Here is a 15,831-nt window from a genome sequence, read left to right as displayed (position 1 = left end):
AGGATAGTTGCTAGCCCAGCTGGTCAGGGGCTAACTAGTGCGGTTGAGCCTAGCTCGTTAGAAGATCTCGGTTTTGAGACCCCCTATAACGGTATAACCTCATCTAAGTTGTATTTCCTGGATCCGGATCCTCTCCAATGAGGAGATCGTTCAACGAGTGCCCAATGAGGCATCGAACAGTTGGGCTATTTATCACACATCTCGATGTGTGCTCAAACAGTCCAACTGTTGGATGCTTATTGTGCGCTTATTGGGTGATGCCCTCATTGGAAAGGATCTGGATCCTATTCCCTTGCCCCTTGCCCTCCATTCCTTTTTAAACTACCCAAAAAAAAATCAAAAACAATAAAATTATATTATTAGCCTTCAAAGTACACAAAATTAATAGGGGAAAGTTTTCATACACGGCCGTATAAGCATGCACGGCCGTGTCCCTTCTCACAAAGAGTTGGAAAAGTCATAAACCCCCATCCATTAATTAATGCCTTGAAACTCCCACCCTCTCACATACACGGCTTACACAGCCGTGTATGAAAACTTTTTCCAAATTAATATAATACAATTGGGATGTGTCGTTAAGCTGAGTCACAAGTATTTAACATCTCAAAAGGAAAATTTAACAATACAAAAAAACAAGAAACCACCTAAAACTCCTTTAAAATAGGCTTAAAGAGGGAAACAGAGGGCCCTAACAAAAATGGGACAGATCGACCCCGCATCAACAAAAGTACCAAAAACAAGAAAATTACAACCGATAATAAATACAGAAATCAGCATCCAACCCACCACCTTACATGAGCTGTCCTAACTACATCTATACTAGTCTTCATTTAAAAAAACTGATTCAAAAAACTCAAAAAATAAAGCTATGTTTTCATACACGGCCGTGTAAGCATGCTACGGCCATTTGTGAAAATTTTTCTTTTTGAGTCATTCCTCCATGGTAACAGGATCTTTTCAAATGCTTAAGCGCTTGATGCCTTGTTCAACAGCCCTTCCAGATGCTTAATCAAAGCACATCCCATAATGTTGATAACCTCCAATATGCAATATATGAACTAATAGAAGTAATATCCAACATGCTCGTTTTATGGTGAAATTTAACAAGTGATATGGATCCTGATCCTCTACTGCCAAGCTGCCTAGCAGGACCCTACTGCCAAGACAAAATAAGGTCGTAAATTATCACTTTATCCCTGCCCCAAGTGCCTTACCCGAGTGGGGGTAAGGCGGTCATTTATCACCTTGCTGTGTCTTGACAATACGATCGCAGGACCCTACTGCCAAGACACAACAAGGCTGTAAATTACCACTTTATCCCTACCCAAGTGCCTTACCCGAGTGGGGATAAGGCAATCATTTACCGCATTGCTGTGTCTTGACAATAGGATCCTACCGGCAACTCGACAGTAGAGGATCCAAATTACTAATCCAAATATGTGGAATCAATGACATTGATTACAATTCCCTAACCTTGGTGACACTCATCAAGTCCCTTTACCTGGCTACATGTGATTACTTAAAAATATTATTTAAAAAAGGAGAAGGTAAAATTCTGGTGGGGCTTGGGGGCCAGTCTCAGGAAGACGCAGTAGGTCTTACTCTCCCTTGCTTGTGTTTCAAGTACGGCTCAGTTTTTTGACTCCAAACAAGTCTCAAAGTAAGGTGATGAAAAATGGTGGGAGGACGACGGGAGTGGGAGACAAATCTCGGGACAATTTTATTTGGTTTAAAATACGGAAAAGATGCAATACAAGGTGAGCCATAAAATTAAATTTAAGACCCTGAATTTGACATCTGATTAATGCATTGTTGTCCTCTTCAAAGATTTACAACAATGAAAAACCCAAAATATAGAACGTTGTTTTTAGAAATTTCTTGAGAGGTGAAGAAATGAGAACAATTTGGAAAAAATTTTACCGCTACACTTATAGCAGGAATGCTCCTGCTACAAGGCTAGCAGCCAAGGAATGGAATAATTCACTTTCCCTTTGGGTTCATAAATAGTCTCCTAGGTTTTAGTATTTTCTAAAATACCCCTTAAGAGAAATATATTGCAGTTGTTGACTCGTGTGAGACATCTTATTGACTTGGTGTTCTTTGTAAAAAGACAAGGCCAGAAGGGTACTAAGAAGGCATGATTTTGTCTTAAATCTTTGGGGAAGGGAAATTTTAGATTGAATATCATTTTTTTTTTTGGTAGGGAAAAAGGTCTTTGCCTAGGAGTGTCGCCTACACCAGCATTCTCATGAGTCTATCTCTTTTTTCACCATATGAAAAAACACCTCTACTCTCATGGTTTTTTGGCATTTTTGGGCTAGGGGCATTTGTATACTTTTTGGGTTAGGATTTCCTTATTTATTGTTCTTATCTCTTTGAGAGAGTAAAATGAGGTTTTTGTAATATTTCAGAGACATAGTGAAATTCGTTCTATTGCTCAACTGTGGATGTAGCTTCCAGATTAGAGGTGAACCACGTAAAATCTCTGTATTGTGCATTGTGTACTCTTTTCTATTTCGTTTTTCTTCTACAAATCGTCATTCTGGACGTTGTTTTTGTAACAGGGGAGAGATAGACACATGGGAGTGCTGCGTAGGCCACACTCTCCGACAGAAAACTGCTTCTCCTTTTTTTTATATACACACTAATTTAACCCCTTTCGTTTTCCAGAACAAGGATGGGCTACACAAAGAACGGAGATAGAATCAAATAAGATGAAAAGGATGAACATGCACTACCCTATATATAATTTCATGGATCATGCCTTTATAGCCACGAACCTCTACTACTGGTCAAAGGAGCAAACCATTTGAATTATGACTTCAAGATGTTAGTTTACAGAAAGAAAAAAAATTAGTTTGGAAAGCAACTTTCAACCTAAAGAGAACATTTTCCCATTAATTATATCAGCAGTTGTTTTCTGTGCCTTAATGTAGCTTGTGTACAGACACATGAGTCTATCATTTAGGAGGTAAGGTGGTCATTTCACCTACTCCCATGTGTTTGGACACGCCTCCGGCATAGAAAACATTTGACCTAATTATTTTTAAAAGAACCTTTTCTCATATATATTTAGCACAGGACCACACCACGCACCAGCAGACGCACTCTAATCGATCGAAGGCATCTCTCCCTCTCTCTCTCTCTCTTTGCAATGGCTGCTTCGCAAGATCATTCCTCACTTAACTGTGAACTGAGAATCATTGAAGCAAAAAACATTAAATCCATATCAACTGCTACGCTCTTTGTTAGATACTTTTTCTGCGCAGGAAACAATGAGACGATTCGGCTCAACAGTCGGGAGATCCCATGGACGAGTCATCCTTATTGGAACGAGTCCTTCTCGTTGGAGTGTTCCGCAACCAAAGATTGCTTGGAGGAACTCAAGAAACAAAGTGTGGTGTTCGAGCTTAGGTGGAGAGATAAAACACCAATTCTCGGGAAATTTCGAAGATCTAAGCTCTTGGGTATAGCAGAGATACGATGGAAAGAAGTGTTGGAATCGTCCGAGTTGGCAATTGACACATGGATTAACACGGTAGCCACGAGCAGTAATAATAGTCCTGTTCTTAAAGACCTCACCCCACCTTCACTGCATGTACAGATGAAGGTTCGAATCCCTGCAACGATGGAGACGGTGAAACAGAGGAGGTGTGTGTGTGGGTGTGGACAAGAATTCTGTGAATGTGATGATGATGACCTGTTTGCACTGGCTGCGTGGGCTACGTCGTCTGGCGCGTTGGAAGGAGAATAGTTCCCCTCCAACGACGTTAATCAAAAGAGAGTCCATCGATCACACCCCATGGATGGTGCAGCGAGATTGAATCGATGTATAGACCTCATCTCATGAACGGTGTGAGATCGATTTTGATGATTAAACCTCATTGGAGAAGATTTGGACTCCGGTAAAAGTGTACGTAGGCTTCTCTGTTCTTGGCATTGACTATTAATTTGGACTTTAACTAGCTCCATTGTGTTAAATTGATTCATCTCTCTCTCTTTCGCTCTATCTCTCTCGGATCGTGAACCTCTGCTGCTGTTTATCCGTGCAGTCATTTCGCTTTTGCCTATGTGAGACTGCATCCCTGCTACACGGAAAGCGGCAGAGGATCCGAATTGCTCTCTCTCTCTCTCTTTCTCTTAGTTTTCTTGAGAGGAAGAGACAAAAAGCTTAGTATATTGACTCGTCATCTTTGTTCAAATCAATTATTAGATATTGAGGCCTTTCCTCTTATGGGTGACCTTTTTTGAGCTAAATATTGTAGGATTCCTTTGGTATGAACTTGCACTAAAGTTGCTAATTGAATTTGGGTGACTTTATTTTCATTATACGCAGCGTTAAACGCAACGAATTAAGGTAAGCCGTTGATATTTTCTAAATCAATCGTTTTTTTTTAATATAATAAACTTATCCTTAACGTTAATTGGCTGTTACCTCCCATAGCCGGTTACTACCCTGAAGTCCGTCTATGGTCATCTGTGTTATCTCCGGCGAACTCCTCCTCCTCCTCCTCCTCCGATCGTAAACCCAGGTTAGGACAAACTTGCGACACCCCTTGGCCTTTGTTTTTCCCTGGAATCCCAACCACCGTTGCTATTTTTCCCGCAACTCCAAACCCCACCTGCAACACCCCTTGGCCTCTGTGGGTAGTTGAAGAAGAAAGAACATGCAGAGGAAGAACTTGTTCCAGAACCCAAACTACTGAAGTGGGTCTTTGCAGGATGACTCTTCCATTTCTTCTTCTTTCTAGTAGAAATCCGACAATGAGCAGCTTTTGATATCTTCAGGTGCTGCAGAAGCTCTAATGGGTGGGGTTGGGGTTCCAGGGAAAAACAGAGGTCAGGGGGTGTCGCAGGTGGGGTTTGGGGTTGTGGGAAAAATAGCAGCGGTGGCGGGTTGCGGGAAAACAGAGGAGGTGGAGCGGGTTTGCAGTCTGTAGGAGAGGGGGATTGAACACTCGGCGGGGGTAATGGGGAAGGTTGCAGCGGCGTTGGAGAGAGAGACAGAGATAAAAAGACAGGGAAAGAGAAACAGAGAGAGAGAGAGAGAGAGCTCGGATGGGAAGCAGGGTAGTAGTGCTCGGAGAGAGAAGGTTATGGGGTTGGCCGGAAAAGGGTTTCCCCCAACGAAGAAGGCCATTCGCTCTTTCAGAAGTTTTTAAGTTTTTTTTTTGTTTTTTTTTTTAAATTTGCTCCATTAACCGGTTAAGGAAACAGAGAGAGAGAGAGAGAGAGAGAGAGAGAGATGGGAAGCAGGGTAGTAGTGCTCGGAGAGAGAAGGTTATGGGGTTGGCCGGAAAAAGGGTTTCCCCCAACGAAGAAGACCATTCGCTTTTTCAGAAAGTTTTTTTTAAATCTGCTCCATTAACCGGTTAAGGAAACAGAGAGAGAGAGAGAGAGGATGGGAAGCAGGGTAGCAGTGCTCGGAGAGAGAAGGTTATGGAGTTCGCCGGAAAAAGGGTTTCCCCCAACGAAGAAGACCATTCGCTTTTTCATAAGTTTTTTTTTTTTTTTTTAAATCTGCTCCATTAACCGGTTCAGGAAAACTCTTAACCGGTTATGGGGTCAGCATCCTGAACGGTTAGGATCTTATAATACTTAATCAACGGTTCATATTAATCCGTTGCGTATATCGATCTGTTTACCCTCCGTGATGCAATCTTTTTCCCATTGAATTTTGGGAGAATGTTTTCAATGATCACCCTACCCCCTGCATAGGCTGCCCATGTGTCTGGACGTAAGTTGTGTTATGGCACAGAAAACAATGTCCCTTGAATTTTAAATCATTTTTAAAATTTTATATCTCTCCGGGTGAAGAATTTATTTATTTTTTGGAGGATTGGTCAATTTCTAACGATGGCCCAAAAACCATTAGGTTGGCATCCCACGAAGGTGGCTTTGGGGTGGTGAGGTGTGCAGAGGTAGGGGTTGGAATTCAAGATGGGCAATGCCAATTAGCACTGCAAATGCGGTGGGGAGGTCTTGAAAACAAGACCAACGCCCAAAGCCTGCTACGAGACAACCACTAACCAACCAACAGAGCAACTCAATTGTCTGCAGTTACACAGATTCTTTAAACAAAACAAAAAAACTGTCAAAAATAATCTTTCCTTAACTCAAATTTACATTGGCTCGCTTAATCATTCAAGTAACTTTATGAATTGAACCACTTTCATGTTTAAGATCCTTTAGTCAACTTATGACTAAGGTTATTTTTTCTTTCAAACATTAAAAAATAAAGCATCGAAATTAAAAGAAAATGAGTAGAAATAATGTCTTCTCTAGATCCCATCCTATATCGAGAATGGTTGTATAGACGTCATTGACACTCAGTTAGTTGGTGCATTGTCAATAGAATGTAGACTCCTAAGAGGTCATGGGTTCATTTGACTCTCATGTTTTCACCTTATGCAATAAGGCAATCCCTCCCCCCTACCCCTCCCCGATCCCCAACTTTAATTCCCTCTTTCTCTCATGTAATTGTAGTTAAAGTCTCATTAGAAAATTAGATAAGATAAATAAAATAAAATAAAAAAATAATAATCATTTCTATAAACTTTTAAAACCTCACTTTTAAACCCCTTGAAGTTTGTCCGGTTGACTTGTACACCCTTTACTTTTTAAAACCTTACTTTTAGACCTCATTAAAAAAATTATATAATATCAAAAGAGATACCAAAGCCATGATACATAGTTTTCATAAATGACAATATGTATCTTTTTATGTTAGGATTGTCATTGAGAGTTTTAGGTCCTTTTCACTCTCCATATATGAGGGGTTACAGACATTATCAAATAGTATCTTTTAATGAGAGATATGAATAAGATGCTTGGAAAGAATTTACTTTTAAAAAAAAAAAGATTCTTAGGTATTATGGATTCTTTATAGACTTACATCTAGGCTTTAGGGAGTTTGATTGGACCATGTGTAATTAAATTTGCTTGGAAGTATATAGGGATTGTCTAAATGGCACCTCTAGAGGTGTATTTAGAACTTATAATCTTCTTTTAATTGTCCCTAGTTTTATTCTCAAAGTTCTTTAATTCAAGGACAAAAAAGAGTTCTCAAAATAATTTGAAAAGTATTTATCATTATGTAATTATCAAAAGTTATCATAGTCTTGTACATTTGTTTACAAATAACAAAAATTTCGTGTACATTTTTTGAGTATACATGTGAAATAACGTGATTTATCTTCATTGGAAAAGAAAAATGTGTTATACTAAAAGACAAAAAAAATAAGGTTACAAATTATTTGACTTCTTAAGTGATGTCAATAAGAAAATCCCTTTGTTTCATATATGTACTAATGTGGAACTTATAATTTTCTTTTGCATGCCCCTTGTTTATTTAACTTTATATGTAAAATATATATGAAGGGACTGTCTAAAATATATATAAGATGAAACGACAAAAGTTATCCTCATTGAAATTATATATATTATACAAAATAGTAAAGTTACAAATTGTTTGACACCTGAAGAGATGTTGATAAGAAAATCCCTTCAAATAGAAAGAATCTCTATATATTGGATATAAAAAATTTTAAAGAAATATTTAAATAATGCACATACATGGAAGAAATGAAGAGGGATAAAAAAGTAAAAATTATTTGAGTTTCTTATTTAAGATGCTTGTGTGTGTGCTGCCAAGAAAATTTTAAAATAAAAAAAAAAATCCAAAATATAGAGAAAGGAAAAAAAACACCATTTCAAACTAAACAACAAACAAAATACATGAATCAAAATGAGTAAAATCTTTATCCTAATACAAAGGACACTAGATAAATATGTTGTCCGATAGGGATCCCACATGTCTAAATGTACTAATTCAAAACAAGAAGTAGTAATTATGGTTAACGAGAAAGGCAATCGAACTTGTTTAGCCAAAGGACAAATGGTGCATCTATACATATTGGAAAAAACAATATTAAGATTAAAATTTTTAACGGGGTAGCCGAAACAAAAGGTGAAGGTGGGATCGATTCGAGGAAGTAGAGTCCTCCATGTTGGTTACCTGTCGCAATAATGCTCTTCGATTGTTGGGCTAACACAGAAAGCACCAGAAAAAAGTACCGAACAATGGGAAGAGTTTGTAAATTTAGAAATAGAGAGTAAGTTAAAACGAAAGGCAGGAATATGGAGAACATGATTGAGAACAAAACCAAGAAATAAAGAAATACTACCAGTATGTGTAACAGGAACGGTGGAACCGTTAGGCAATGTGATAGGATGAGAATCGAAAACAATATACAAAGTGAAAAATAAGAATTTATCAAAAGAAATGTGATCAATAGCCCCAGAATCCAAGATCCAGGTGCTAACCGAATTGAAACAGAAATGCTTACTAGCAAGATTGATCAAGGGCTGGTTAATAGACGGGATGAGGCTAAGGAGCTGTTGAATCTGCAACGCCGGCATGGTAGATGAAGGAGATGCATTCTCGATACCCATGGAGGAAGAACCAGGATCAATGCTAGAGACCTAGACTGATGATACCATGATAAGAAAATAATACCAAGAGGATAAATGATGAGAAGATGCAATTGCATCGGTGTATCTTGTATTGAATCCTTAATAGATGATATATAGAAGTAGAGTCCTTAATCTATTCCTATATACAAGGAAAGAAATCCTAAGAAATAATTACAAGAATAATTACAAAGATAATGAGATCCTAGAAGATAATTACAAGGATAATATACAGCTTTCTAGATAAGATTTACAAGATACCATAAAGTGTCATGCTAAGGCCAATGACTTAAATAACTTTTAGTAATAAAAAAGGCAGAATGTTCTCTGTGCGGCAGCGCAGGCTGCACCCAGGCACATGGACCTGCCACTCAGAGGGCTGGGTGGTTATTATGTCCACCTCCATGTGCCTGAGGGGCACAGAGAACGATGTCATAATAAAAAAATACAATTAAACAAAAATGTTTTTATTGAGAATTTAAAAAAAAAAAAAATTCAACTTCTCGCTTAACCACCTTAGTGGCAACAAGGCACACCCCGAATAATAGGAAAGTAGAATTTAAAGTGATATAATTGATAGGTGGAGTGATGAGAATCAATTCTTATTTCACCCTTGGAGAGATGTGGGCTTGCAATGGGTTTTTCATGGCAACTGTTAACACTTGCTTCTCTGACAAGTCAACACCAACTCCCTCAACAGCCGTCCATTTGAAATCTCTAATCAAATTTGCAACAAAATATTCCAGATGTAGCATGGCTAACGTAAGTCCAGGGCAAATCCTCCTCCCTGCACCAAACGGCATCATCTTTATCTCCCTACTCCCTGTCATATCAAACACTACCCCTTGATCATGATCATCACCCAATAAAAACCTCTCTGGATTAAACTCCATTGGATCTTTCCAAACCTTTGGGTCCCACCCCATCTGTGCCACCATGAAATTAACCGTGGCATTCTTTGGTATGATATGGCCGTCCAACACAATATCTTCCGTGACAGCATGTGGCAACACGAAGTGTGCTGGTGGGTGTCGCCGTAGCCCTTCCAACACCACCGCCTTTAAGTATGGCATCTTCGCCAAATCCTCTTCTTTGATCTCTTCTTCTTCTTCACCTCTACCCACAAGTACTCCTTTAATTTCAGAATACAGCTTTTCTTGGATTTCTTGATGCTTCACCAGATTAGCCATTATCCATTGCAGAGCAGCAGATGTTGAGTCTGTTCCTGCATTTAGAAACTCTGAACAAAGAGTAACCATTTCTTGCTCGGTGAGCTTCCGTCTTCCCCCTTCATCACCATCATCATCTGGGATTTCAAGATTGAACATTGTATCGACATAGGAGGCGAAGAATTCATCATCTGGGTTCTGATTTTGTTTCTGGATCATCTTCTCCTTTCGTTCTTTTCGGGCTCTGATTAGAGGGATTATAATAGAATCCTCTCTGTGACGCATATCAAGCAGTTGCTCCCAATGTTTTCTAAAGAAAAATTTTCCCAATGTAGGGAAGAACGCAAGTACACTGAAGATGCGCAAAATGCCAATTAGTTTTCTCTCTATATCTTCAATCTCTCTAATGACCTTCTCATCAAGTTTATCCCCAAAGCACATGAAAACCAGTAAACAGAACATGACGTACTGCAAGTTATCCATTACACGCACAGGCTCGCCTGATTTGACATGGGAACTGAGCCTTGCCTTAAGTATCTGCAAAACCCATTTGCGGGCATGAGAAAAGCTTTTAACCCTAGAATGATGGAGGATCTCTGAGGTGAGGTTCCGGCGAAGGACTCGCCAAAGAGGACCATAGGCGGCAGAGTTGATGTTGTGTTGGTTACTAGTGATGATGCGGCCGGAATCGGTGGGTGGTGGGCGGTCGGCAAAGGCGGCACCGTTTTCAATTAGGGCTTGATGGGCGAGAGAGTGAGTTGTGATGAAGATGGCTGGTTGGGAGCTAATGTTGAGAGTGATGATGGGGCCATACTTGAGGTGGAGGTTGTGGATGGTTACTTCAATGTCGGAGAAGAATTTGAAAAGCCAGATTAAGTTACCGATTATAGGTACTTTAGGAGGGCCTGGTGGGAGGGAGAGCTTTGTTTGCTTGGATTTTCCATGGGAGGAGAGATGGAGGAAGTATTTGATTGCTGCGCAGAGACAGAGAGAAAGGAGGAGGATGAACCAGACCTCCATTAGGGCTCTGATCTAGACAAATGAAAAGAAGAGGAAAAAACGTGCGGGAATAGTGTTTGGTATGGAAGAAGACAAATGAGATCAACAACGCTTCAGTGATATAAATTGTTTTGAGATCTTTCACTGAATTAAGTTTTGCTACCCTTTTCATGCCTATAGTCTCCCTGCCCCAAGCCCAAGCATATTCTGATGTTGTGAATCTGGGGGAACGAAATTTTGCTGCTCCCCGGGTTGTAGGAACTTTCTTATTTCCCGGACTTGCACCCAAAGAAAGGGAATCTCAAAAGGTATTTAAAAAAAGGAAGCAGTTTACTGTATAGGAGTGTTGCCTATGCAAGCACTCCCATGTATCTATCTCTCTCCTCCTTAAAACAAGGGGACAGATGTGTCTTTTCATATGGAGAGGAGAAGGATAGACTCATGGGAGTGTTGGCGTAAGCCACACTCTCGGACAGAGATCTTTTTCCCTTAAAAAAAATACTAAAGTCTAGAAGGGTATTTCGTATTTGTGAAAAGGGGAAGTGAATTATTCCATTTCTCTAACTGTGAGCCCTAGGGTAGTAGGAAAGGTCCTCCAACCTGAAAACAGCAAAACATTTTCCAAAATCATCTTGGGGCATAAATAGTTGTTTTTCGAGAAAATGTCTAATGCAGCAATACAAACAAGGGTTTTTTTGAGCCATATGAAACTCGATCAACATGATTTATATTGTTATATGTATATGTACTCATTTAAACACCTATTACACATTTTGAAGTATTGTTATATCTATAATTGATTGGAATGGTCAACACATTAGTTATTTTTAAAATTGACACATAAACAAAATTGTCCTTTCAATAGTACTTTAATTAATGATGCAATGCAAATATAAAATGGCATAAGTAATAGTGGCATTTTTTGTAATAATTTGTGTTAAATGAACATGATGGAATGGTAATTTTGTAATTATTGATTGTAATGGTGAATGTGATAATGAGACTAAGGAACTTTGGTGTTGAAGTCAGATGTCATAATGGCATTAAGAAGGCACTTTGGTGTTAAAGTGAGATGTCATAATGGCATTTTCATAATTAAATTATATTAAAAAGTTTTTTTTTGGTGAAAATATTACAAAGTTGACACATGGGAAAAGGGTATCAATCGGTTCCATTCTCATTCCGATGTTTTGGTTAAGTTGGGAAGGAAATTACATTTTCTTGAAGATTCAGCCCCACAATGTCAAATCTAGTACCTTTCAATCCTTCTCACGCCACTCAACAAAAAAACTTATAGTAGGTAATTTTAAACAATTCAACAAATACACAATGTTGTAGGGTTTAGTATAGTTTATATTCGGTTCATGTCTGATTTATACGAGATACATTTCATTTGGTTTGGTTTAAATCGGTGATTTCAACTCTAAAACTGAAGCGTAATTGAACTGAATGAAATTTCACTTTCCAAAACCAGAATTAAACCAAAGTTTTTGGTTTGAGTTGGTTGATTATTAAAAGTCTAGATTCATTCTGGTTCTAAATTGACACCCTTACGTGGCCAACACTACTAATGTAGTTGTTCCTTTATGATGCAAACCAGAAATGATCATAACCTTTTCATAAATATTGGATGTAATCAGGGGTGTCAACCGGTCAGGCTCGGTCGGGTCTAACCAGGCTCCACCAATCTCAGGCCCGCACTGTGACTGCCCTTTTAGCTATGCGGGCTGGGCCTGGATGGGCTTGGTCGGTCTCGGGCTGTATCGGGCTACTAGAATCGGGCTGTGGGCATGTTTAACTCTAAACGGACCTTTCCCGGGCTCTAAGCGGTGCAGCCATAGATTCATCATAATGCTTTTATTTTTTCATGCGGATTTGTTTGCTTAATAAAGCAAGGAAATAAAACTCTATCGAGGTCCTTTAATCTAAAATATTTTAGAACAGCCTACAGAATCAAGCAACCTTCAACACTCTTAAACAAAACTGTTATAGCACTCCTCTCCACACTCAAAAACTTCGATGAAGCCATAAGCTCAAACCAATGAGATTAGGGGTCATCTTCTAAACAATTAAACCACAAAGTGGCAAACCCATTTGGCATTTGCCAAGGATACACCCTTCTCCCTTCCCACACTGCTAGTAGAGAAGCCCAATCAAATTAATTAATTAGAAGACTCACCCCTCCCTGTTTTGACTTGAAGATTGCATTACTGCTGATATTCAATTTTCATCTCTCATTTTGCAAAAACAAAATGGTTTCAATATTAATGTTTTGTGTACCTCACAGGTAAGGATTAGTTAACTCGGAATCGGTATAGAATTAGTCTCCTTTGATTCCAATTTGAATCTGCCAAGGCAGAAATCAAATGGTAATTAGAGACTATAGAGTGTAAATTCAGAACCACACGTTTAAAGGGTCCTGCTAGGTTGGCCTGTAACCGTACAATTTAGGTCGGGCCTGGAATCGGTTGATCTAGTAGGGCAACCATCAGGCTAAGACCTCACACCAGGACCACCCGATTATTAAACGTGTCATGCTTAAGCCCGACACATTTAATAATTGATCCGAACTGGGCTTTATCCGGGCAGTCTCGATCTGTCCTGCGGGGTGGGCCTGAAAATGACACCCCTAGGTGTAAATGTGTAATGCTAGAGATGATAGTGATATTTTTGCAATTTTGAATGTTCATTGAGATGTCATAATGGTATAATTGTCAGATATATAATAGAAGTGATTCTGATTTTGATCTATTTCTATTCCAGAATCCATTCCCATTTTTTGCCAAATGTCACTCTACTCCCATAGATCACTCACGCAGAGCTGGATCAGGAAAAATTAATCCCACCTCATAATAACTATTGCAAAGCGGAATTGTTACCAAACAAAGCCTAATGAATAAGAAAAATCTGAGAGTTGGAGGAGAGTTAAATATTATGATTTAGGATCCCATTAGACATATGGAGGACTGATATGGAAGCAAGTTCTCTTGAGATTTGTATAATTTTAGGGCGAATTTTCCTAAGGTTCTGAATTGTTAATTTTTCTTCAACCAAAAAAAAAAAAAAAGAATTGTTAATTTTTCATCCCAATTTTCTGGGCTTGGGTTTAGATTTTCAGCCAGTGAGTTGGGCTTTCGCCAAAATGGTCCAAGTGTAGGTACTGAGGTGGGTTCGTAGGCACTTAGGCTTTCAATGCGTTGAATTCAGATCAGGGTTTTAGTAATTGATATCGGATCCGCCGGATCAAATGATTTGTATCGATATTGGTAGAGACCAATACCAATTTCTAGATGATCGCATATCAGTGGATCAGTACTGGTCAAGGACTAAAAATATAAAAAAAAAAAATCAATCTTTGAAGAAAATGGAGGGAAATCTATCTGATTCAGACCGATACGAGCCAATCTGGATCAATCAGATCGATATCGACTGAGACTGATGCGGATTACTAAAACCCTGATTCAGATTGGATCTCAGATTCAAATCATATCAAGAGTCATCACTTCCGAAACTCAAGGAAAAAGTTGGCAATTTGATCCGATCCAATATTTAGATAGATCACTAAATGGGCAATCCGGATTCAAACATTATATGGATTTGGTTATTTTCCACGTATATTACTGGGCTTCAAGGAAATAGAAACAAGATGCAGAAAAGCCCATAAAATATAGAAAATAATCAATAAGGGTAATAATAAATAGGGGAAAGTTTTCATACACGGTCGTGTAAATCGTTTCTGTGAGAGGGTGGGAGTTTCAAGGCATTAATTAATAGGTGGGGAATTACGACTTTTCCAACTATTTGTGAGAGACCCTCTCACATACACGGCTTACACAGCCGTGCATGAAAACTTTTTCCTAATAAATAAAGGGAAGCAGTTTTCTGTACGGGAGTGTGGCCTACCCCAACACTCCCATGTGTCTATCTCTCTCCTCCTTAAAATCAGGGGGCAGAGGTGTCTTTTTACATGGGAAAGAGAGAGATAGACTCATGGGAGTGCTGGCGTAGGCCACACTCCCGGACAGAGAAATTAAGGAGTTTGCTGTTAGTTAGCAAAACCAATACAAATTTGCCGTATCAGACTGGATCAGACTGTTTTTGCAATTCTGTCCCTAAAATTTGTCGTACCCTCTCTTGTTCTGGTACCACCTATACGCATGGTTCTAAGTATCGATATCGTATCGCTCGTATCAAACGATACGCACCGGTTTTGCTAGTCACTGATACCGATACTGTATCAGTAGCACAGTACAGACAAGGGGTAAAATGGCCAGAAAACTCATTTTTTAAAGAAAATTCAGGAGTAATTTTATTCGATACAGCCGATCTGACCGATACCGTCTCGGTATCATATCAGTTTTACATGTTACCGATACCCATTTCGATACCGTACACTAAAACCATGCCTATACGGATTGGATCCGATCCCTATTCGTAAGACTATTTTCTGGATTTATGATAGTTTTGTTTCTACTATCTTTTAGTCGATAGAAAAAAGAAAAAAAAAAAAACAAACAAACAAATCTTTTGAAGAAAAAGGAAAAGAAAAAAAAAATATCTGCTGATTTTAATTGTCGGTTCGATCGGGTTTTAGTCAGGTTGAATCGATTTATGTATTTGGAAAAATTGTAATCTTCAACCGTTTACCCAAAAAAAAATTTGTTGGTTCGGTCGGGTTTTAGTCAGGTTGAATCGATTTTGGTCTAGGAATGATTGACTTCAGTTTTTTGTCGGTTTCAATTTCGGTACAGGTTTAGTTTATTTTGATTTTTCAATATCAATTAAATACCGATTTAGATTGCTTTGATTTTAAGCGTGAACCACAATGAAATCTTACATTCATAACCTGTCGTGAACAAAGATTTGATAAAAATATTTTAAATCACCTTCTCCAGATCAAACAAGTATATAACTAGGTTCAGGAATAGGGAAATTGATTTGATATGTTCATATTGTAGAAAGAACAAAGAGGAATAAAATGTGAGGATAAGAAATCATTTGTCATGGAATAACTACAAAGATCAAACCATCTCAATTCCTGAGTTTGCTTGATTCTTAAATTTATTATAGAAGAGAGATGCCAACTTCATTTTCCAGAGCAGTCATACACATTTCATGACTATAAACTGGGTAGCATACATGCATGCCATTTCTGAATGAACAGAGTAGCATACATACATGCCATTTCTAT

General features: G+C 38.6%; 2 protein-coding genes across 2 annotated transcripts; one reads left to right on the top strand and one right to left on the bottom strand.

Moving 5' to 3' along the window:
• The first annotated feature begins 3,154 nt into the window (after positions 1-3,154).
• On the top strand, positions 3,155-3,754 carry LOC122667342. The gene has a single exon (XM_043863604.1). The coding sequence runs from the start codon at positions 3,155-3,157 to the stop codon at positions 3,752-3,754; it is 600 nt and encodes a 199-aa protein (XP_043719539.1).
• A 5,319-nt stretch (positions 3,755-9,073) lies between these two features.
• On the bottom strand, positions 9,074-10,694 carry LOC122666868 (cytochrome P450 89A2-like). Its single transcript, XM_043862964.1, has one exon. It carries the CDS (start codon positions 10,659-10,661, stop codon positions 9,075-9,077), a length of 1,587 nt encoding a protein of 528 aa, XP_043718899.1. The 5' UTR covers positions 10,662-10,694; the 3' UTR covers position 9,074.
• Positions 10,695-15,831: the final 5,137 nt, after the last annotated feature.

The sequence above is a fragment of the Telopea speciosissima genome, chromosome 7 (genome assembly GCF_018873765.1).
Source record: "Telopea speciosissima isolate NSW1024214 ecotype Mountain lineage chromosome 7, Tspe_v1, whole genome shotgun sequence".
NCBI classification, from domain to species: domain Eukaryota; kingdom Viridiplantae; phylum Streptophyta; class Magnoliopsida; order Proteales; family Proteaceae; genus Telopea; species Telopea speciosissima.
This window is presented reverse-complemented; position numbering and strand designations above follow the sequence as displayed.